Source organism: Hyla sarda, chromosome 4 (assembly GCF_029499605.1).
Source record: "Hyla sarda isolate aHylSar1 chromosome 4, aHylSar1.hap1, whole genome shotgun sequence".
Taxonomy (NCBI): domain Eukaryota; kingdom Metazoa; phylum Chordata; class Amphibia; order Anura; family Hylidae; genus Hyla; species Hyla sarda.
Window position 1 is genome coordinate 66412432 of NC_079192.1, and position 24544 is coordinate 66436975.

The following is a 24544-nucleotide window of genomic DNA, read 5'->3' on the forward strand; positions in this document are numbered from 1 at the left end:
ATAGCATACACTGTGCGGTAAAAGTGATGTTATATTTATTCTGTGGGTCAGTACGATTATGGCGATAACCATTTTATATAGCTTTCTATGTTCTTTTTCCTTTTCTGAGCAAAATTATTTTTCTGCCATTCATTTTTTTATTTTTCATCCGATGCCATTGAAAAGTGGCTATTTTTTTGCGGGATAAGCTGTACTTTTTATTTGTATAATTTTTGTGCTATGTGCTACCTTTTTGATCTTTTTTTATTCCGCTATTTGTACCAAAATTGGCGAATTTTGCGCTTTTTTTTATGGCTTGTTTTTTACGGCGTTCACCGTGTGGGATAATTTACATTATAGTTTTATAGTGCACATCATTGCATAGTGGAAATACCTATTATGTATGTGATTTGTGTTTTTGATCTTTTTTGGTGATAATACAGGGCTTTTATTGGGAAAGGAGCATTTTATTTATTTATTTTTTACACTTCATACTTTTATTGAAGAACTTTTTATTTTATTTTTTACACTATTTACAGGTTATACTATGCTGCAATACATTTGTACTGCAGCACAGTATAATCTCATGAGCTGACACACTACAGCCTGTGCGATCCATCCTCTGTCCTGTCCTCTACACAGACAGTGATTTACAGCTCCCAGCAGATCTTTCATACTTTTATATGTAAGGATTTGCTTTATCTCTATTAGTGATCTACTTATTTTTCTTTAATCCTTACTTTTTCCTATTTTTGGATGACATTTTGGTGGCTTTAGAACCAATTACCAGGTTTACATAGAGTTCTGGTTTCACATACAATTGTCGTCTTGGAACCGATTAATATTGTAACTTGAGGGACCACTGTATATTCAAGCACATCTAACTAACTTTGTAACTTCTGTATGCAGCTTTGTAACTTCATAACATTACTTGAAAGACAGCTTACCTATTGTTCATAGAAAAGTTCCTACCAGCGTTGCAGAGCTCCTTATGTGCAAGGGGGCACTTAGATCTCTGCACATCAGTTTACCATCCAGTGCCCGCTGTAAAGACCTCATTGTGTCACCATAGCAGGTTCTGTGCAGGCTTTAATCTGCCAGTATCCTGGGAGATTTCAGATCTGAAGCTAGCAGAACGGTTGGTTAATGCAGCTGTGATTACAAAACAGGATCAGCATTGGATGAGTTAAAGGGGTTATCCACCATAAGGTGATTTTAGTACATATCTGCCAGACAGTAATGGACGTGCTTAGGAAGGATCTGCCCTTATCTGTTGTGAGATTATCATAATACTGTTAGCTTTTTGTGAACTGGTATTTCCTGTTTGAGTTTTTGTTTTTGCCTACAAATCCCATAACTCCATTTTCCTCCCTCCCATAGATCAGCCCCACCCATTGAAACATAAATGAGCTGCATCCATTCTAAAGACCTGTGGTTTTCAATCAGGGTGCCTACAGCTGATGCATTAGTTGCAGATTGATCTCTCTCTCCCACCAAGTGATCCCTCCACCCATTGAAGCAGACAGGCTCCCTGTCATCAGATGACTTGTGAGTCAGGTCACAACAGTTATTTTATATGCTGTTTAAAATAAATATTAGGGTGAAAATCACATAAGAATTGTGAGAAAACCATCACACACAGGTACAGACACTGTATTATGAACTACACTAACTTTACAGCCGCTGTAGCAAAGTCACACAAAAAATAAATCCTGGAATACCCCTTTAAGGTATGTTGCTTTCTGTTGTCCCTTCCATGCAGTATAGCATAGTCTGCGACACTATTCTACCCTAGATTATAAATTAGGAGGGTGGATCTGCTGTATGTGTCATGGATTTATTAAAGGGATTTTTCCACAAGCGATAATCCCCAGATATGCATAGGTGGGTATCTGACTGCTTACACCTCTGCCAATTACAATAATGGGGTTCCCGTGCCCCTCTGGTTGAATGAAACAGCTGACGCTCTATTTAGCTCTATAGACTTGAAGGATGTAGTGTAATATAGCCTTTAGATATCTTCATCCTTACAGCTGAATAGAGCGTCAGAACACAGGGAAGCTGGACCCCGATTGCCATGATTGGTACAGGTCCCAGAGGTTGGACCTCCACAGGGCAATCATTGCTCATCCTGTAGATAAATGACTGTGCTTTTCAGCCTGAACTTACAGTGTAGATTTATAAGGCTATGTTTACATGGCATTGTCTGCACAGAAAATCTCCATGTGGACATTGCTCCTGACAGCAGACGGCAATGCATTCCGTGCGTTGTCGGCAGAACGAATAGACAGGTCTATCCTTTTTGCGGACATAAGTATTTGAATTTCCACGCCAGATGTTTCTGGGTCGGATATTCTGCTTTGTGATCAGCGCAGCAGAATCCCATTGAAATCAATGGGTCTCAGCTGCTGCGGAATCTCCGTGTGGAATTCCACCCCAAAATGATGACACGTGAACATAGCATAAGTCGGTGCAATGGAATTAGACACATAAGGTCAGTGTTTTTCCCACCATGGGGCCTCCAGCTATTGCAAAACTATGCACTGGAGTTATTTTGCAACAGCAGGAGGCACCCTGGTTTGGAAACACTGCATTAAGTATACATTCTGGGAGGAAATCATAGTCTTCTGTTAAGCTTTTCTTCTGGCTGCTGACTTGCAACTATGCACTTCTACCTTGTGCTGCCTACACAGGCCCCTTGTTATCCTTTTGAAATCCAATAGAAAGAAATGGCACTTCCCCTTTCACCCTGAACATTGTGCTCAGCCAGGCCGTGAGCTTGCCAAGAACAGCAGGCTGTCTGCTAGCTTCCTGCCCACAAGACTGCTGGGAGCTCTCACCGCCCGGCAGCGGCGCTGCACCTGTGTCTCCGCTGCTCCAGCCCCTTCGCTGCTTCCTTGCTTTGCATCTTGTGGACATCTCAAGCATCTAAGGAAAGGGAGACAGATCCTGGAACAATAGAGAAGATACTTCTGAGGTGAGAGGATAAGTCAGTGACATTCATAAGCTCTTTTAGGCGTATCAGGGTCCGAAGTTTATGAAAGGGTGGGTAGCCCTGCTTTTATAGAGAGACTTAGGAAGAAGATTTGTTATGTGCACTATACACTCCCAGGGATTGACAGATCTAAAGTTACCAGGAATTGTGTCTGCGCTATCGCCCCAAGTCATCTGATTTCTGTCCTCGGGTTAGCTGACAAATAAAATAACCTTTTCTAAAGAAGTTTTGCAACCGTGCTGTCAGATGTCTGCTATGACCGCCACGCGTCTGCAGCACAGGACGAGACTTGCTTGCAGCTTGATACATGTATTTATCCCCTTCTTTTTCTTCTTAAATTGACATGTACAGGACGCTGCCATAAAAGCAAAAAGTTGCAACATGGGAATGCAGTGGTCATGTCTAGTTACATGTATATTGTTATTTTGGGCTTTGGTTTTATTGTATATTGTACGCCACTATTTAGTTTGTATTATGGAGTTCCTTAAAAGTGCAGCTACATATTATGTTCACACTACCATTGTATTGCAGCGCAAGAAAAGAGACAGGTAGGTGGGGCTGGTGGGTGCTCTTGAATTACAGTAGTTCCGCAGTTTTTTAGCTGACTAAAATGTTGAAACAATTACAGCTGATCAATAGCATGTAGCCGTGCGGCCACGTTCCCTGAGTGGGATTTAGGTAATAGGATTACATTAAGGAATTGCTGTGAATCAATATGTACAGGATGACATACTTCAAAAGCCTTGTGCACACAGGGGAAAATGACATGGAAATTCTGTTTACGAATCCCTTTTATGCTACGCACTGTAATGAGGAAGAAATTTGAGCAGAATGTCGGGAGATTTAGAACAGAAATACAAAATCCCATCCACTTCTTCATGGAGATGTTTCCTTGGCAGATTCTGCCTTTGGGGCTCATTCACACTGGAGGATTTAATTGTGAGATTACAAAGTGTCTCTGCTCAAGATTTTCTGCAACAGAAATTCTACTGCTGAAAATCTGCCACAAAGAGCCGGTCCCCATTCAAACTCACAGCAGGAAACGCGTTGTGATTTCGCAATTGATACCACCCGTATGAACGAGCCCTAAGAATTTATATGTAAATCTTTCCGGCAGAATTCAGATCGGCATCATAGATATGCGCTGACATTACTATGGCTGATTCTGTTTGCTGATTTTTTTTACTTTGGTGATTCTTTTACTGTACTGTAAGAGTCTGATACCAGGCAGAATCTATGCAGAATTTAATGCAGAGTACACTTTTAATTCAGTGCGCACATACACTTTGGATGCTCATTCAGCTGACGGCTGCTACACCCTGCTCCCCACCATACACAATACACACCTGGATCGGCCAAGCATGCATGTGTTATGAATGGAAAGAGGGGTAATAAGCCGCAGACATACTGGATTAGCATGTTAAAATTCCGCATTGGCTGATCCTTCTTTTCCCTGATATCTGCTTTTAGGACATCTCCATACACATTAGAGCCAAAATCAGCCGGCTCAGAAAACATTCATCTAATGTGTATGGGCAGGTTAAAGGGAATCTGTCAGATGTATTTGCTGAAGACACCATTGGATAGATGTCCGGGAGTAAAACATTACCTTTTCCGGAGTGGATTGTGGTTGCCATACTTATAAAATCACTTTCTCAGCCAAGTGTCAAGGAGGCAGATCAGAGCTGCTTAAGTGCCACAGCATGGCCCTCATCCTTGCCCTCACCTCCCAGCTCCTTGTTGATTAATATACAAATCAAGGAGGGACTGAGAGGTGAGGGCAAGTTGGGAGAAGCGGCGTACCAGGTAGTGACATTTAAGCAGCTCGGCTCGGCATCCTTGACCTCTGACTGTAAAGTAAAAAGACGATTTTATGTGACAGCCACCGTCGGCTCCAGAATGGGTACAGTTTACTTATAAACCTTTTAAGGGGTACTCCGGTGGAAAACTTTTTTTTTTTTTTTTTTAAATCAACTGGTGCCAGAAAGTTAAACAGATTTGTAAATGACTTCTATTAAAAAAATCTTAATCCTTCCAGTACTTATTAGCTGCTGAATACTACAGAGGAAATTATTTTCTTTTTGGAACACAGTGCTCTCTGCTGACATCATGAGCACAGTGCTCTCTGCTGACATCTCTGACCATTTTAGGAACTGTCCAGAGCAGCATATGTTTGTTATGGGGATTTTCTCCTACTCTGGACAGTTCTTAAAATGGACAGAGATTTCAGCAGAGAGCACTGTGGTCATGATGTCAGCAGAGAGCTCTGTGTTCCAAAAAGAAAATAATTTCCTCTGTAGTATTCAGCAGCTAATAAGTACTGGAAGGATTAAGATTTTTTAATAGAAGTAATTTACAAATCTGTTTAACTTTCTGGCACCAGTTGATAAAAAATAAATAAATAAATACATTTTTTCCACCGGAGTACCCCTTTAACAACTATCCAGCAGTGTCTGCAGCTTCTAGCAGTAAATACAGCTGACAGGTTCCCTTTAAACTAACACTGGTTGTAATATAGAGCTTGAGTTGCTCTTTATAACTGTCTCACCGGCTGTTCTTGTGCTCTATACTATATTGACCCTTCTGTTTCCACCCAACATGGGTTATCTCTCTTGTATTATTCTGACATCACAGGGAAGCACCTGCCGAGAAATAGAATTGCCCTTCACTATTTCCTGAATTACTCCAGATAGTAAAAGCTAGCAGGTCAGGTGAAGGGCTTTTTTTTTTTTTTTTTTTTTTTTTTTTAAGAGCCAAGGAACATGCTCACAAATCACCCAAGTGCAAGAAAAAGTGCAAAACGTGTTACACTAAAAAATGTGCACAAAAGATGCGGTCTATCGCAAGCCCTTCTCCGACAGGAGGCACCCCAACAACCCTTACCCTTCCCCTCCGGACCAAAAGGTACCTGTGATGTCCCTTTTCACGGAAGCTACTAAGGGACCACAAATTAGGGCTGGGCGGTTTGACCAAATATGTGTATCGCGGTATTTTTGTAACTTATGGCGGTTCCACGGTATATAACGGTATTTCCCCCCCCCCCCCCAAAATTTATTATCAGCCCAGCGCTGCGTGGTCCCCTGCGTGGTAAATACTCACATATCACCCGCAATCGCTGCCCTCCTAGTCCTCCTGTTTGTTGCGGGCTGCCGGTGCTGACACTCTATGCTGTACGCTGTATCCCTATGCCCGGGCTGCAAAAGATAAACAAAATAAACTTTAACGCTCTTTCCTACGTCTGCCTCACGCTCTTACTGGGGACGGGAACGTCGGAGAGCCGTCAGCCTATCACCGGTCGCAGCGATGTTCCGCCTCAGCCAGTGATAGGTTGAGCCCACTGTAATGTAAGAAGCCGACTTCTTACATTACAGTGGGCTCAACCTATCGCCGGCCGAGGCAGAACATCGCTGCGGCCAGTGATAGGCTTACGGCTGGCCGACGTTCCCGTCACCAGGAAGCTTGTCTGGACCGACGGGGAAGGTGAGTTAAAGTTTATTTTGTTTATCTTTTGCAGCCGGGGCATAGGGATACAGCGTACAGTATACAGTGTCAGCGCCAGCGGCCACAACAAACAGGAGGACGAGGAGGGCAGCGCTTGCGGGTGATATGTGAGTATTTACCCTGATGGGGACAGCGCAGCGCTGGGCTGATAATTAATGGGGGGGGGCAGAACAGCGCTCGCGGGTCACATATGATTAGTTCCCCGATGTGGGGACAGCGCAGCGCTGGGCTGATAATTCATTCATTCCCGAGGTATGGGGAAAAATTGCGGTATGGGGAAAAATTCATATCGTGCAGCACAAAAAGTTCGGTGTGAACCAGTATACCGCCCAGCCCTACCACAAATGCTCCCGGCATCCCCCTTAGCATTAGCCAAGGTATCTGCCTGCAGAGCTGTTAACTATATCCTGCCAATGTAGGAGTACCCAGGGTTTTTGCAGGGAGGTGCGGAACTTGATGGCCACACAAACCTCCCCTAGACCGCCAGGAGGGACACCCAGAAGGGCTACAGTATCCTAACAATCCTGTGGACACACAAGACAAGTGACACAGTGACAAAAATAAATAAATAAGTGAATGTGTGCAAATATACTTCTTGGACATCCTCTGCCATTCTCTGATCCTAACCAGAAGGCCGGGAATCGAGTTGAGTGCCACAAGGTGAGGAGTTCATGGTGCCCGTGCTTCCAATCTGTGAGCCAATACTCCCAGTGAGTTTTGGCACCTCTGGGTCACCACTCCCCGAGGCACTAAAGTACCTTGGCTCTAGACAGTCCCAGCCTTATGGCGAGACCTGGAGGGAACAGGTCACATCAAGTGAAGGGTATTTTTTTTAATTTATTTTTTTTAAAGAGCCGAGGCAAGTGCTCTCTATCGCCCAAAGTTTAAGAAAAAGTGAAAATGTGTCACACTAAAAAAAACATGCACAAAGGATGAAAGGTCTATCGCTAACCCCTTCTCCAACAGGAGAGAGGTCCTCCAACAAACCTACCCTTCACCTCCAGGCCAAAAGGTCCTGCAAGGATCCAGGTTCGATGCCCCTTTTCGCTGAAGCTACTAAGGGGCCACAAATACACCTGGCTTCAACCTAGGCGTTAACCAAGGTATCGGCCAAGGAACCGTATACTGATGGCATGTCGACCGAAGCAAAGATGCCCAGGGGTTGCAGTGAGATGAGGAACCTAATGGCCACACACACCTCCCCTAGACCGCCAGGAGGGACACCCAGAAGGGCTACCGCATCCTGACAAATCCTGTGTACAAAACAAACACGTAAAAGTGGCACAGTGACAAAAAAAAAAAAAAAAGTGGATGAGTGCAGATATACTGCCCGGTCACCCAGCCGGATCTATTAAAATGTCCCTGATCCTAGCCAGAAGACCGGGATACCAAGGTTGAGTGCCAAAGGTGAAGAGTTAATGGTGCAGTGCTTCCACTCAGTAGGGAGTCCATCCAGTGAGTTTAGGCACCTCAGGGTCACCACTCCCCAAGGCACAAATGTACCTCGGCTCTACACCCCCCAACCTCATGGCCAGACCTGGAGGAAACAAAGCACATCAGAGCAGCTGTTAAGCTGGTTCTGTGGCACCAGCCCGTAATGCCCAGGTACCCCTGCTCCTCCATGCAGCCATCCATTCCTACCAGTGAACTGCCTGATAAGAACAGATATGACACTTGATCTTAGCCAAAAGGCCGAAGGGCATTGCCTCATGAAAAGTACCTCCATCCATGTGACCTATTAAGGCATATGGACGTCATAGAGTAGAGCCCTGCTTGGGACACCTCTTTGAGTCAGAGCAGAGAGTGGCACTATACAAGCAGATCCTGTTCTCGTGGACTTGTCCTTGTATTATATACTTTATTCCTTCTGCGGTGGTGCTGCTGGGGAATGGACCACTTACTGCTGGTTCCTTCTCAGATCACTGGGGTGTCTGAAACTAGATGGCATGTAGCCTTATTTGCATAGCAGCCAGCCCCTTAGGTGTGACTCTTTTGGGACTGAGCATCCTTTTGTTGAACTGCTCTTTGCTTGCACTGATTTCCTCTTTAGAAATGTGAAGTGGACATTGGGTGCTCGGCCAGCCCTGTACTGGGCAGTATGAATCACTGAGGCTTCAATATTGTGACTTGCAGTACTACAGTGGATGTGGAAACATGAAGTCACAGATGGCATACTGCATAGGTTTCCTGTACCTGGCAGGATCATGTGCGCTGAGTGGTGATGCGCTTCCTCTGGAGGTGAGCTGATTTCCTGTCAGGCTAACGCTCGCTTCATAGCTGACGCTGACAGATCACATGTTTTTACACAGTCAGATCCTCTTTACTCTAGAAACTCTTAACTAGGAAGCCTTTTGCTGTCTCCTGTAAAGGACACAGCTCCTCCAGCCAGATACTAGAACTCCTTTCAGGACAGCACAGATGTAACCCATGAGACCTCAGGACAAGACCCCATTCTGTCATTCGTGTGGTAATGCTCGATATAGGAGGATAGAAGTCAGAGTTTAGACAGCCGCTCCTCCGCTCGGTGGACTTGATTGTTGCTGGTATACAGAGGGCTAATCTCTGCCATAGTGATAAAACTTAAGCCCAGTAGTTGGTAAGTGATGCCTTCATTCATGTTTGTACTAAATTTAGCAGGACTGGGGTTGGACTGGTATGTGGGAAAGCAGGGCACGGATTGGACTGGTATGTGAGAGAGCAGAGAAGGGTTTGGACTGGTATGTGGGAGAGCAGGGCAGGGGTTGGACTGGTATGTGAGAGAGCAGGGGATGGGTTGGACTGGTAGATAGGAAAACAGGGCAGGGGTTGGACTGGTATGAACAAGAAGGTGGGGTCCAGCTCACAAAAAATTAAAATGTAACTTTTACTGTGTCATTAATACATGAACAAAAAAGGAAAAAAACATAAGTGCATTAAAAACACCGCCGACGCGTTTCCAAGTTCTTGGCCATGAGTAAGAACTCGTTTGAAGTTTGAAACGTGTCGGCGTGTTTTTAACGCACTTGTTATATTTTTTCCCTTTTTGTTCATGTTTTAATGACACCATAAAAGCTACGTTTTAATCCTATCTTCTCTGTGCGGGATACGGCCCGCATTGTCCGTGCTCCTGTCGTCTTCAGCCGTGTTATCCAGTGTCTGTATTGGGTGGTGAGTTGAACTAAATTTTCTTTTCATATTGTTGGACTGGTATGTTGGAGAGCAGGGCAGGGGATGGACTGGTGTATAGGAAAGCAGGGCCGGGGTTGGACTGGTATGTTGGAGAGCAGGGCTGGGGCTGGACTGGTTTATAGGAAAGCAGGGCAGTGGATGTACTGGTGTATAGAAAAGCAGGGCAGGGGTTGGACTGGTATGTGGGAGAGCAGGGGTTGAACTGATATGTGGGAGAGCAGGGCAGGGCCTGGACTGGTGTATTGGAGAGCAGTGCAGGGGTTGGACTGGTGTATAGGAAAGCAGGGCAGGGGTTAGACTGGTGTATTGAAGAGCAGTGCAGGGGTAGGACTGGTGTATGGAAAGCAGGGCAGGGGTTGGACTGGTGTATTGGAGAGCAGTGCAAGGGTTTGACTGGTGTATAGGAAAGCAGGGGTTGGACAGGTATGTTGGAGAGCAGGGCAGGGGTTGGACTGGTATATAGGAAAGCAGGGCAGGGGTTGGACTGGTATATAGGAAAGCAGGGCATGGGTTGGACTGGTATGTTGGAGAGCAGGGGTTGGACTGGTATGTGGGAGAGCAGGGGTTGGACTGGTATGTGGGAGAGCAGGGGTTGGACTGGTGTATAGGAAAGCAGGGCAGGGGTTGGACTGGTGTATAGTAGGGCAGGGGTTTGGTCAGGTATATAAGAAAGCAGGTCAGGGGTTGGAATGGTGTATAGGAGAGTAGGGCAGGGGGTTGGTCTCGCACACAGCAAACAAGATAGCTAAGATACTGGTAAACTTTCAATGGCAGATCATGGAACAGTGTTTCATATATGGGAGGAAAGTTATTGGCCACACAGCAATGCTGCAGTAGTGAACGGACACCTACATAGGAAGAAAAAAAAGCAGATCTGCGTGAACATGGCCTTATAGTATTAGAGGAAGTTTTGACGTTTTGTGTCTACCCCCCTTCCAGTTGCAGCATACTCTTGCACTGAATGACAGTCAGCTGCGATATGTGAATGGTGACATACTGGGCAGCAGCTACCCATCTTGCACATCTGTACATTGTGGTAAGTCAGTGGTGTGGGGATTTGCATTGTACATATATATATATCGCACAAGCTGAGCTGAGGTTTTCCTGTTCATCTGGTAGGAGCAGACTGGGTAGGAAAGCGTTGTATTGTCATATGTGTATATGTACAAAAGTCTAGACTACATTATGGGTCTGTCCTATGTAGATCTTACACCCTATAAGCATCACCTTGCTTTCAAGCCACAACTTTGTTTATGCTTAGGGGAGTACTTTTTCCCATTGAGGAGAGCTATTTGGTGTATGGAGTCTTACAGGCAGTATGTCCTGGTAAGCAATATGAAAAGTAGCTTTATGTACATCTATCTGGATTCTCTTTTAACTGCAGCTATTCTGTATTGAATGAGGCTGAGCTGCAATACCACATGTTACCTGTAGAGAGGTGTGGCGCTGGATAGTCCTTTAAAGGAATAGTCCAGTTTAGGAAAATGTATCCCCTATTCAAAGGATAAAGGATGTGTCTGATCGGTGGGGAGCCATGCAGGAGATCGCGGGAAGTCCAACCACTGGGATCCCATATGATCAGACACTTCCTATCCAAAACTGGAGTACCCCTCGTAAGTAAGTGGTCTTCAACTTGTGACTCTCCCAGCATGCTGGGAGTTGCAGATTTACAAGAGCTGGAAAGCCACAGGTACCCAACACCTTCTTTAAGGCTAGGTTCAGACTACGGAATTTCCGCCTTCATTTCCGCCTTGAAATTGCAGGCGGAAGTTCCGCTTGCTAAAATGTACTGTATAGTGAATGGGATTCCGTTCACAAATTCACACTTCGGAATTTGTGAAGCGGAATCTGTGAACGGAAAATCAGCTTGGAAATTTCCGCCTGAAGAATGGCGTTGCTCTATCTTCAGGCGGAAATACTTGCGGAACACATTGCAGTCTATTGGAGACTGCAGTGTCCGCGTGGTCCTAGTGCCGCACTTGGAATCTCCGGGCGGAAATTTTCAGCCCGGAGATTCCGTTGTCTGAACCTAGCCTAAGAGATCTGCATGTGTAGATAGGTGTAACTCAATGTTTCCCAACCAGTGGGCCTCCAGTTATTGCAAAACTACAACTCCCAGCCATCCCGGACAGCCAAAGGGCCTGCCGGGATTTGTAGTTTTGCAACAACTGGAGGCACTCTGGTCTAACTGAATGTAGCCATGTTGTTGTTATATTTTCCTTGCAACGCTAAGGCTGTCTTGGTGTCATTATTCTGTTACTAGGTCCCTCCAGCACTAAATAAGTGCTTATAACTCGCACATCAGCAGTGCATATAAAATAATATGTCTGCCATGACAAGTCCTTGAACTCCCCACACATGTAGCCCCAGGTCTGTAGGTCTTAGAATCGGAGCTGTACCTCACACTACTCTTTTCCAGTTTAGCAAGTGCAACAGACATGCAGGGCGGGAGCCGGAGCAACATGTTACAGCAGAGGGAAATCCACCGCACGTCATGTATGTATGTCATACGAGCTGACAGATCTGATCACTCATCTGTTTGGCCTAGAAGAGTCTAAGAACAAAAGTACTTCTAAGGCCTCGTTTAAATTGGTGTTCACATCCGACCCGTTAAGGGTCCGATGCAAACGCATACTATCGCGTCCCGATGGACCCAATTTACTTGCACGGGGTCCATCGGTGATGCGGTAATTTTACAGGAATTTAGTGGAGAGAAAAAATATAGTGCTTGCACTATTTTTTTTTTTCTCTCCACTAAACCTCCTCTCCTTCTGGCCAGATTGCCGACGGAAATCCGAAAAATGGAGTCCAACGGCATTGTGAACGAGGCCTTAGGATGCATTCATGCAAATTTGCAAGCAGAAAATCCTCATTGGCATATGGTATATGAAAACACACTTCAGATTTATTGTGGATTCCCATTGCTGTCAATGTGATTTCGCTGTAAGGTGCACAATACAGAATTTCAATAGCGGAGCTGCTGCTGCATTTCCACTGCCGAAAGAAAGATCTTGCCCATTCTTTCCTTGGAATCCCCGCGGAATACATTGCCTTCTATTGGGATGGCAATGTCAGTGCCATCTTAGCTGCGCTCCGCCCTCACACTCTCCAGCCAGAATATTTCCAGCTGGAGATTCCTCAGTGTGATCCCAGCCAAAATCCCCTTTTTTTCCCTTGTTTTTCTTACATACATTTTATTCTGGCATTTTTCACATTCTACAGAGAGGTCTAAGGGAAAACACCACAAAAACAGCATACCTGGGCATACTTATGACATTCTTATGGCTAAGAGCTATCATATAGCATGAAATGTGTGAAGAAGTTTTTCTGTTCCTAGGTTGTTGTTATCTAGGAATCAAAAATAAACAGAGCTGATTTCTTCCAAAAACAGCACCACACCTGTCTTCAGGTTGTGTGTGGTATTACAACTTGGCTCAATTTACTTAAATGGAACTGAGCTGCAATCTCACACTGGTGTGGTGCAGTTTTTGGGAGAAAAACAGCTCTGTTTTTCTATTCCTGCTTAACCCCCTTAGGGTGTATTCATACGTACAGTAGCCTGAGCATCAAATCTGCAGTTTCAAATCCTGCACATTAAGGGTAGGGTCACATGTGCCGTATATCACTGCAGCTGGTTTTGTTAACTTTTGACTACAATGGGTAGGAAAATATGCAGAGACAAAATATGGCATGTGTGCCCCTAAATATAAATATGCGCAGGACACTGCAAGTGTGAATAGACCCTTGATAAACTTTCTTAGCAAGCACTTCTGTGGACGGTGGACTATATCTTTTTATTTTGAGCATACAGTGAACTTAAAGTAGAATTCCAATCCCATGAAGTTATTCCCTATGCCCAGTTGATTGGTGGGTTCCCCCCAACCTCTAGTTCAGTTTAATGGTCAATAGCCCTTTAGGGTCTATTCACATGTACAGTATTCTGCACAGATTTCAATGTAAACTGAATGACTGAACACAGCTTGAAATCCTGCGCATCAAATCTTCACAGAATACTGTACGTGTGAATAGACCCTTAGAGAATAAATGGACCGCTGGCCCTGCACACCATTCCAGGGGCAAATTTTGTCCCCATTTTTTGGATCTGTGGGGGGGGTCCCAACAGTAAGACTTGCACTGATCATCTGTGTATAGGAGGTAACTTCATGAGAAGAGCGTGCCCCTTTAGGGTCTATACACACGTACAGTATCCAATATCGAAGCTGCAGGTTTGAAGCTCTGTTCAGTCATTTAGTTTACAGTGAACCTTGCAGCAAAAAATCTGCATTTTCAAGGATACTGTATGTGTGAATAGACCTGCAAAATAAAAGAAAATCCAACAAACTGGCCTTCAGTCAACCTCTTGCTTCTGCGTCTTTTTGTCCCCCAAAAATTGCATGAAAAAGTGCAAGTGTGTGTGTAAAACTAGCAATTATGAGGTAACACTTATGATATAAGGGGCATTTATTATTATCCGTGTGATCCGTAAACCTGGCTGTACTTGGTATTGCATCTTAGACTAAACTGCAATACAGTCCATCGACAAAGGGGAAAACTTATTTTTTTAATTTTTATTTTTTTGTGTTACTATTACAAACATATGAGTGGAACAATTGATTGGTGGATATCTAAGTGTAGTTCACAGTGTTGTGCATTGTAGACTGCCAGATAGGCCTGTAATAGGCGTGAAGAGATTTCACTTTTGATATATTTTAGAATATCCAGTTGAGGGAGGGCGGTATGCGGGAATACAGTGCCAGCTCATGTCACGTTTTAAACAGCAAATACCCCTGAGGATTCCAGGGCATTAATCCAAACAACATCTTTTAGGGGTACCCGCCCCCCCCAAAAGGGGTTGGCCCTAAAAATAGAAATCCCCCCTAATTGAAATAAAGCTTTGGGAATTTTAATACATTCATTAAAATAATCTGCTATAAGGACAAAGAAATGCGTGTGTGCTGTTTAAAAACACAGCCGTTGCTCAGTAAGGTCACTGTGAGAGTCCTGTAGAGTACTGAGTAGTTCTATAGTAATATGCTATTAGCTGTGGACATTCACTTATATTGCTACTGGCTTATATGGCTGCTTGTTTAAAAGGTGATGCTAGCCATCCGCCCCCCTGGCGGGGGGCGGATGGCTAGCATCACCTTTTAAACAAGCAGCCATATAAGACAGTAGCAATATAAGTGAATGTCCACAGCTAATAGCATATTACTATAGAACTACTCAGTACTCTACAGTAGAGATGAGCGAATTTACAGTAAATTCGATTCGTCACAAACTTCTCGGCTCGGCAGTGGATGACTTATCCTGCATAAATTCAGCTTTCAGGTGCTCCGGTGGGCTGGGAAAGGTGGATAGAGTCCTAGGAGACTCTTTCCTAGTACTGTATCCACCTTTTCCAGCCCACCGGAGCACCTGAAAACTGAACTAATTTATGCAGGAAAAGTCATCAACTGCCGAGCCGAGAAGTTCGTGATGAATCGAATTTACTGTAAATTCGCTCATCTCTACTCTACAGGACTCTCACAGTGACCTTACTGAGCAACGGCTGTGTTTTTAAACAGCACACACGCACACATTTCTTTGTCCTTATAGCAGATTATTTTAATGAATGAAATAAAGCTTTGGGAATTTTAATACAATTAGGAGGAATTTCTATTTAGGGCCAACCCCTTTTGGGGGGGGGCGGGGTACCCCTTAAAGTTGTTGTTTAGCTCATGTCACGTGTCTTTATAGACTGTGCATTACTTCACCCGAGACATGATACTTCCATGTCCCCCCCACAGTTTTTGGAATGAAAGGGGTATTCCAGGCCAAAACTTTTTTTTTTATATTTCAACTGGCTCCGGAAAGTTAAACAGATTTGTAAATTACTTCGATTAAAAAATCGTAATCCTTCCAATAGTTATTAGCTTCTGAAGTTGAGTTGTTGTTTTCTGTCTAACTGCTCTCTGATGACTCACGTCCCGGGAGCTGTGCAGTTCCTATGGGGATATTCTCCCATCATGCACAGATCCCGGGACGTGACATCATCATTGAGCAGTTAGACAGAAAACTTCAGAAGCTAATAACTATTGGAAGGATTAAGATTTTTTAATAGATGTAATTTACAAATCTGTTTAGTTTTCCGGAGCCAGTTGTGAGATATATATATATATATATATATATATATATATATATATATATATATATATATATATATATAAAGGCAAAACATATATATATATATATATATATATATATATATATATATATAATATAATATATTATATATAAAGGTTTTGCCTGGAATACTCCTTTAATCCTTTCAATAATTATCAGCTGCTGAAGTTGAGTTGTTGTTTTCTGACTGGCAGCAGTGCTCTCTGCTGACATCTCTGCTTGTCTCGGGAACTGCACAGAGTAGAAGAGGTTTGCTATGGGGATTTGCTTCTAAACTGGGTGGCTCCCAAGACACGTGTCATCAGAGAGCACTTAGACAGAAAAGAACAAGTCCACTTCATCAGCTTATAAGTATTGAAAGGATTAAGATTTTTGAATAGAAGTAATTTACAAATCTGTTTAACTTTCTGGAGCCAGTTGATTTATAAAAAATAGTTTTTTCCTGGATAACCCCTTTAAGGCATGAAATTTCATTAAATGAAAGTGTCCCCGCTGTACATCCACACTGCAGTCGGTCAGCCCTCACATGTCCCGTCATCTGTGTCAGTAGGTGAGGGGTGCAGTAAGTACACCCGGCATTGTCGGGATGTTTCCTGGGAAGAGGGTTCTATCTGTTACCGGTGACTGTGTTATGTAATGTGTTTTATAGCACGGCTTGTACATTGAACTTGAAGGTTTCCTGTTACACATTTACTGAAACTTCCAGAGGTCACAGCATTGGCTGTAAATAAAAGGCGCTATTTAGATACAGCAGGGGCAGCTGTCCTTAGCATCCACGTGCCAGCTGGCACTTCTCTACTGCAGGTGGGTATTTGAAAGAAGGGATCCCATTAGATGCAAGGGGCAACTCTTTATTAGCATTGAGGCCAATATGTACTGTATATAACCTGTTCAAACTGTGGCTGTCTGGTCATGCTGGGGGTTGTAGTTTAGTTTTGCATTCAAATAGTTTTCTTGAAAAAGTTTAAATTAGTTGTTTCCAAACTGGTGTTGCAAAACTACAACTCCCAGCACAACTCCCTAAATAAAAAAAGTTAGAACATTTTTGCATAAATCACCCAATGTGTGACTTTTTACCACCATGAAAGGGTAAAACCAGTGATAAAGTCCCCTTTATCTCCTGTGGATAGGGTGTCCATTATGTTTTTTAAGATTTTTATAAGAGTACCTGTCATATCCCACAAAAAAGGGAATATGTTACTCAGTACCAAAGCCTGTACTTGGTATCTTTGTGTCTAGCATCTATATTTATCTCACAAATACTTCTATCTGTTGCTCACTTGGTTTGTCATTCTGTGCTTTGGGTGGGGCATTTCCTCACTCACCTCACTTCCTTCCTGAGTCTACTGTGCTGGGTCTTTTCATCCAATCACTGCAGGCTGCTCTGTAACCCCATCCTCTCTGTTTTCATGCTGCAGTCTGATAGAGCAGGAGTGATCACAGAGGAGTGCTAGTCCCACCCTCACTTCCTAGACTTTGTCTCAGCCTGTGCTTTAGCTTGGACAAAGATAACACTGCAGCCGAACAGGATTATGTTCTGAATAGAAAAATGGTGGAGAGGTTCCTGTTTACCTGGCAACCCGAGACTCTAGCTACCCAAACACCTATACCCACGGTGTTAAAAAAGTGCAGTATACAATACAGAAATTGGGGCTCAGTCATGAATATTGGAATACAATTGGATTTATTAGATAAATGTATATATTATAAAATATTCATAAACTTGTGTTCTGTGACTCACATGGCCCTTGTGGGTCCACAGGAACACAATTATAACAATTATAACAATTAATAAATGGTTATTATAATAAAATCAATAACATAGCATATATACATATATAATTAAAATCTGAATAAAAAATAGGGCTAAAAAATATGATAATACTTTAAAAAAGTGTCCACATATCAATAAGAAGCAGTGAGGTAGTGGTTGTAGAATATGGGATAGTCTCCCTCAAGTCACGATATTCACAAATGTTTTATATCCAATTGAATAGAGTGTCCCATGTATTCTCTCATTTGAGAGAGATATTAGATGCAGCGATTGAATTATGTAACTTTGTAGAGTTAGTTTGTCACAATAGTATCGATTGTCTTTGAGGTTATACACGATCCTGGCTCTCAATGCAGAGAGCCCGCTGCTAGAGACACAGCCTGTCTCAAAGGTATGCAGTGACAATGGTAAACTTTAGTAGTATAGATAGTTTATGTGCAGGTATACAGAGTTGGTAACTTCTGTTAGTTGCGCTCGGTCACACGAGCGAGTCCCGATTCCATGGGCAGAGGGAGCGCTGCTGGATACTCTGCCGTCTCAGGTAAGCAGCGGCAGCAGTGGGCTCAGTCTGTGGGTACTGCAGAGGTTTTCCCGCAGATGGTAGGAGGAAGCCTGCGGCGTCCTCGTGGTTGAGGATTGCACGTACTGTCTTGGATAGATTGACAGACAGCAGTGGGTGTTAGGTAACGCTGTATCTGGCAAGAACTTGATATTGTGGCACTTGGATTATAGATGTATGTGGCTGGTATACGGCTGGACGCGTTTCAGGTGCCCCTTAGGACCTTTCTTCAGCAGCTAAGCATATAAAATAATAGGATTATGTTCTGGATGTATGGGGACCCCTAGTGGTATTTTTTATAAGCCCAGATTTCTATAAAAAGGAGATAACCTGTTCGTAAAAAGTATATTACAAAGGTTAATTTTGCCAAGATGTTAAACATATAAAAAGTTTTTGGATCTGACAGTGCCCATTTAACTTGGCTACAAAGTCGTTGTTTTTTTGTTTTTTTTTTGTTTGTTTGCTCATTGCCTCAGAGTCATTTGTGATGTCAGACACTTTCTTTTTCCCTCCAGTTATCCATATTCCCAGTAGTGCTCTTTTTCTTTTCATTTTCCGATATGGCTTTTTCTTGTCCGATGTATAACAGCGTTGTTCGTAAAGTGTTTGTATTAGGTGCATTTCTACAGATTGGAGACTATTGCATTCCTTATGCTACATGGGAACAATGTATTATGTTTATTGGTTATATTATAGACAGAAATGTGATCCTCTTATGTTACTGTATTTCCTCACTTCTCGACTGCCGCTGGCACATTATGCAAATCCTTCAGAAGCTGTGGACATTTCTAAAGAGTTTTTTCCCTCCTTTTACGAGCGAAACAAGAGAATAGCTTTTAGCCCCGAGTCGTCTTCTTTTAGTTCAGTTTTTTCGATGTTTTGGCTTTATCTCGGACATCTACCACTGCTGATATCCATTCCATTGCCCGTAAGCAGTTGTCGTCCTGCTCTGCGTGTGGCCATCGTATAGTTCAGCTCCTGGAGGCTGTAAGAGTTTTGCTATCCTGGATTAACCATTAACCTTTTCTCACTGTTTTTATTTTTGTGTCTTCCAGGGCAGATGTTAATGCTGAAGACTGTCCCTCCCAGGTGCCGTGGTTACTGTGAATTCACCTAGTCCCCCGATTCTAGGAACCCATATTTTGTTTGCCAAACTGGAACCCCCCAAATACAAATGTACAGGGTGAAATGGAAAAGCAGCAGCTTTCGGTGGATGATGACCTCCTACCTATATATTATGTTCGACCTGACATAGCAACTGGTAACTTTCCTAAAGTTTGTCAGGAACACAAGGCTTTGACATACGGAGCTGACGCCAATCCAAGTCCCATGTTGAACCATAACTCAGAGACTAGCGGGAGGTCCATGCTGAACAAACATGCTCACACAGATCAAGATGGCACCAAAGACTTTGGTTTCATCGAAGGTACTAACGCTGAGACCTATTTGGAACCCTGTGAGGGAGTCCAGCTTGATTCTCAGGTATCCACGATACATAAACTCACCGAAACGACGGCCCAAGTCAACTCCTTGCCCAAGAGCAGCTCAGCTCAGGACGTCTTTTTGGCCAGCATATTGCAGGCACAACTATGCATGATGGATCTTCAAGACGAGATAGACAATTCTGGAAAATCCGCCCCTAGCAGCAGAATACTGCTATCTAAACCTCACATTGAGGTCGATGCTGTAGAGGCCGAGGAACTTCCAACTTTGGAAGAGGACCAAGAAAGCGATGATGCTTCTTGCTCCGAAGTAGAGGTGGAGGACGAGAGCTTATTCTGTGATAATCCTTTGTTCAAGGACTCAACACATGCCTTTCCTGTGTCTCAGAGTACACAGCAATGTATTCCCGTGGGCAGCTGTGAAAATAAACCTAGCACTTGTGACAGGGCAGAGGCTCATGGAAGGCAGCTGCTGTTGGCACAGAACGTTTGGGATATTAAAGTATCAGGTACGAGAACAGATGCGTGGCATCAGATAACATGGGAAGAGTCCCTGGAGGAGCTCCAGATATATGAGGATGAGTGGGAGGAGAAGAGGGCGTTGTCTGCCAACCCAAGGACCAAGAAATGGCAAGTCGCTGACAGTCTCCACAGTGCTCAGAAGGTAGGTGATATTTATATACAGCAGTGTTTCCCAACCAGGGTGCCTCCAGCTGTTGCAAAACAACAACTCCCAGCATGTTGGCTGTCCGGGCATGCTGGGAGTTGTAGTTTTGCAACAGCTGGAGGCACCCTGGTTGGGAAACACTGATATAGAGTGATGGTAGAGCAACACATCTGACTTCATATTGTCCTGATATACAAGGTCTTGCTCTGCTTATAACACTATAGGGGGAGATTTATCAAAACCTGTCCAGAGGAAAAGTTGTCCAGTTGCCCATAGCAACCAATCAGATTGCTTCTTTCACTTTTCAGAGGCCTTTTTAAAAATGAAAGAAGCGATCTGATTGGTTGCTATGGGCAATGCAGCAACTTTTCCTCTACGCAGGTTTTGATAAATCTCCCCCTGTAAATGGCATTTACTAAATACAGAAAACATTGTTTACCCAGCCCCTCCGCATGCACCATTAACCTCTTAAGGACGCAGCCCTTTTTCACCTTTAAGGACTTAGCCCTTTTTCGCAATTCTTAACACTGTCACTTTAAGCATTAATAACTCTGGGATGCTTTTAACGAATATTCTGATTCTGAGATTGTTTTTTCGTGACATATTCTACTTTATGTTAATGTAAATGTAAATTTTCGGCGTTACTTGCATCCTTTCTTGGTGAAAAATCCCCAAATTTCATGAAAATTTTGCATTTTTTTAGCTTTGAAGCTCTCTGCTTGTAAGGAAAATGGATATTCCAAATAAATGTTATATTGATTCACAAATACAATATGTGTACTTTATGTTGGCATCATAAAATGGACATATTTTTACTTTTTGAAAAAATTAGAGGGCTTCAAAGTAGAGCAGCAATTTTCAAAATTTTCATGAAAATTGCAAAATCTGAAGGGACAGATGTTACCGAAATACAACTCCCAGCATGCCTGGGCAGTCTAGGCATGCTGAGAGTTGTAGTTTGGCAACATCTGGAGGGCTACCGTTTGGGCGCCACTGTAACAGTGGTCACCAAACTGTAGTTTGGCAACCACTAGGAATTTAGCAGTAAAGATCGCTTTACTGCCCCCTTCCTATGCCCCCCTGACCCCCCGTTGCTTCCCTACCTGCGCCGTGATCTCCGCTGTCTCCAGCGATGATCGGCAGTCCCCGCGCATCTTCTCCTCCAGGTACCGGCCTCCATCTCCTCCCCCGTTCTGCCCGACATCCAGGGGTGGGCAGAGCGGGGGGTTTCCATGGCAACCCACTGTTGTGCGCTGCCATTGGTCAGAATTCAATTCTGACCAATGGCAGGGCATAGGAGGAGATCCTGCGATCTCGCTCCTATCCGTCAGAATGATCGAGGCTGTCACTGACAGCTCCAATCCCTATTTTCTGGGTGATTGGGTCACCAGAGACCCGATCAGCCTGGAATAGCAGAAAATCGCATGTCTGCATTGACATGCGATTTTTTGCGATCGCCGACATTGGGGGGGGGGGGGGGTCTCAGGACCCCCCTTGGTGATGTGCCGGGATGCCTGCTGAAGGATTTCAGCAGGCATCCCGGTCCCCAACCGTCTAGCGGCAGGGACCAGAATTCCCACGGGTGTATGCATACGCCCTACGTCCTTAAGGACTCGGGATGCAGGGCGTATGCATACGCCCCATGTCCTGAAGAGGTTAAAGGGGTACTTTGGTGGAATTTTTTTTTTTTTTTTTTTTAAATCAACTGGTGCCAAAAAGTTAAAAAGATTTGTAAATTACTTCTATTAAAAAATCTTAATCCTTACAGTACTTATTAGCTGCTGAATACTACAGAGGAAATTATTTTCTTCTTGGAACACAGTGCTCTCTGCTGACATCTCTGTCCATTTTAGGAACTGTCCAGAGTAGCATATGTTTGCTATGGAGATTTTCTCCTACTCTGGACAGTTCTTAAAATGGACAGAGATGTGGACACAGTGGACAGAGACTGTGCTCGTGATGTCAGTAAAGAGCTCTGTGTTCCAAAAAGAAAAGAATTTCCTCTGTAGTATTCAGCAGCTAATAAGTACTGGAAGGATTAAGATTTTTTTATAGAAGTAATTTATAAATCTGTTTAACTTTCTGGCACCAGTTGATTTAAAAAAAAATAAAAAATAAGTTTTCCACAGGAGTACCCCTTTAACAAATAAAAATGCATGTTGTAAAAGGAAGAAATGCTGATGTTTTTTTTTTTCCTACTTGAAATTTTGGTTTCCGAATAAATTAACTACTTTTGATTTATTGAAATGAATGGATTCAGTGCAGGTAGGAGCCGTTAAGTGCTGTAATTCTGTCTGTCCATGTTTGCCACAGTCTTCTACTTTCGACAGCACTAAGCTGTGAAATGTCAGCAGTCCGCCAAGATGAAAACAATTCAGGTTTTTCTGAAGCCCAAACAGAACTGAATCAATTCTGACCACGTCTGCTGATTTACAGTGATGTCAGTCAGATCTCTTTCACGGTTTAATCACAACATTAATGTTTCAGAGTTGTTGCGTAGAAGCTAGGCAGATAGTTTAGCTGTATTCCTCCAAGTCACCTCTACAGTGCTGTAGTCAAATGAAGAAAAGACAAGACATCCAACACAATGGACCTACTTGCAATTTGGATTTGTTTTTACGGTCACAGACGCATTGAAAAGCTGACGCGCTTTGGCTGTAGATCTTTAATCATTGAATACCACTTAATGTATGATTAAGGGGCTCTACAGCCAAAACGTGTCAGATCATTCATCTTTCCAGCGTGACTGTGACTGATGTTATATCCTGTATCTTGAATAAATCCACATAGCAAGTCACTCTGTCGTGCTGGATGCAGGGCTGTGGAGTCTGTAGATAAATACTCCGACTCCGCCGTTTTTGTACTTCCGACTCCCCGACGCCGACTCCTCCGTATTAATATGCGAATGTATTTTATACATTCCTTGAAGGAAAGAAAGGCAACATATATGACATTACCACAGGACTACTGGCTGGGAAGCCAACAGTCTACTGTATTGAACAGTTTAAGCAAAAGACAAACACCATGAAAACAATTCAATTAATCAAGTGCCTGGATAGTACCTTTAGGAACAGGAACTTTACCAGTTCAAAAATACAAACCACATTATTTGGTTGTTTTAGAACAAAAACAAAGCTTCTCTATATGAACCAAAAACAAAATCTGTAAAACCTAGAAATGTTTATATTAATCTTGAAATGTAGTTATAGGCTTAGCAAATGCAAATCAATTCAATGTACAGGGTGTGACATTTATATGGATACACCATAATAAAATAGGAATGGTTGGTGATATTAACTTCCTGTTTGTGGCACATTAGTATATGTGAGGGGAAAACTTTTCAAGATGGGGGTGACCATGGTGGCCATTTTGAATCCAAATTTCATTTTTTCAATAGTAAGAGGGTCATGTGACACATCAAACTTATTGGGAATTTCACAAGGAAAACAATGATGTGTTTGGTTTTAATGTAACTTTATTCTTTCATGAGTTATTTACAAGTTTGTGACCACTTATAAAATGTGTTCAATGTGCTGCCCATTGTGTTGGATTGTCAATGCAACCCTCTTCTCCCACTCTTCACACACTGATAGCAACACCGCAGGAGAAATGCTAGCACAGGCTTCCAGTATCCGTAGTTTCAGGTGCTGCACATCCCGTATCTTTACAGCATAGACAATTGCCTTCAGATGACCCCAAAGATAAAAGTCTAAGGGGGTCAGATCGGGAGACCTTGGGGGCCATTCAACTGGCGCACGACGACCAATCCACTTTCCAGGAAACTGTTCATCTAGGAATGCTTGGACCTGACACCCATAATGTGGTGCTGCACCATCTTGCTGGAAAAACTCAGGGAACGTGCCAGCTTCAGTGCATAAAGAGGGAAACACATCATCATGTAGCAATTTCGCATATCCAGTGGCCTACATGATGATGTGTTTCCCTCTTTATGCACTGAAGCTGGCACGTTCCCTGAGTTTTTCCAGCAAGATGGTGACCACCACATTATGGGTGTCAGGTCCGAGCATTCCTAGATGAACAGTTTCCTGGAAAGTGGATTGGTCGTCGTGAGCGATCATACTTTTCAACTTCTTTTAGTGCTTTATAAAACTCCTTTTTTTATTTGGACATTTACTGGTTCTGTAGCGCTTATGCGACGTCGCTTTCCTTTAGCAATTTCCATTTTGTCTAAGAAGGAATCAAAGTCTAATTCTTTGTTTGAAGAAGATGATCCTGAGTTACCATTATTGCTTAAAAGAACTTCATCCTCCTGTGGAGGTATTTCAGGTCGTAATCC

The 24544-nt window shown here is 43.3% G+C and overlaps 1 protein-coding gene across 5 annotated transcripts in view; it reads left to right on the forward strand.

Annotated features, from left to right (window-relative positions):
- Positions 1-24544, forward strand: part of LOC130368055 (PH and SEC7 domain-containing protein 4-like) — a 95558-nt gene that overhangs the window by 41180 nt on the left and 29834 nt on the right. The window contains exons 1-2 of one of the 5 annotated variants that reach the window (XM_056571281.1): positions 2788-2956; positions 19194-20244. The exons of 1 other annotated variant lie outside the window; for it this stretch is intronic. In XM_056571281.1, the coding sequence (XP_056427256.1) occupies positions 19327-20244 (918 nt within the window). In that variant the 5' untranslated portion in view covers positions 2788-2956; positions 19194-19326. Of the gene's footprint in view, positions 1-2787; positions 2957-8690; positions 8714-8881; positions 9072-19193; positions 20245-24544 lie in introns of those variants that run through there. 3 more of the 5 variants (XM_056571283.1, XM_056571282.1, XM_056571280.1) reach the window with 3 other exon arrangements.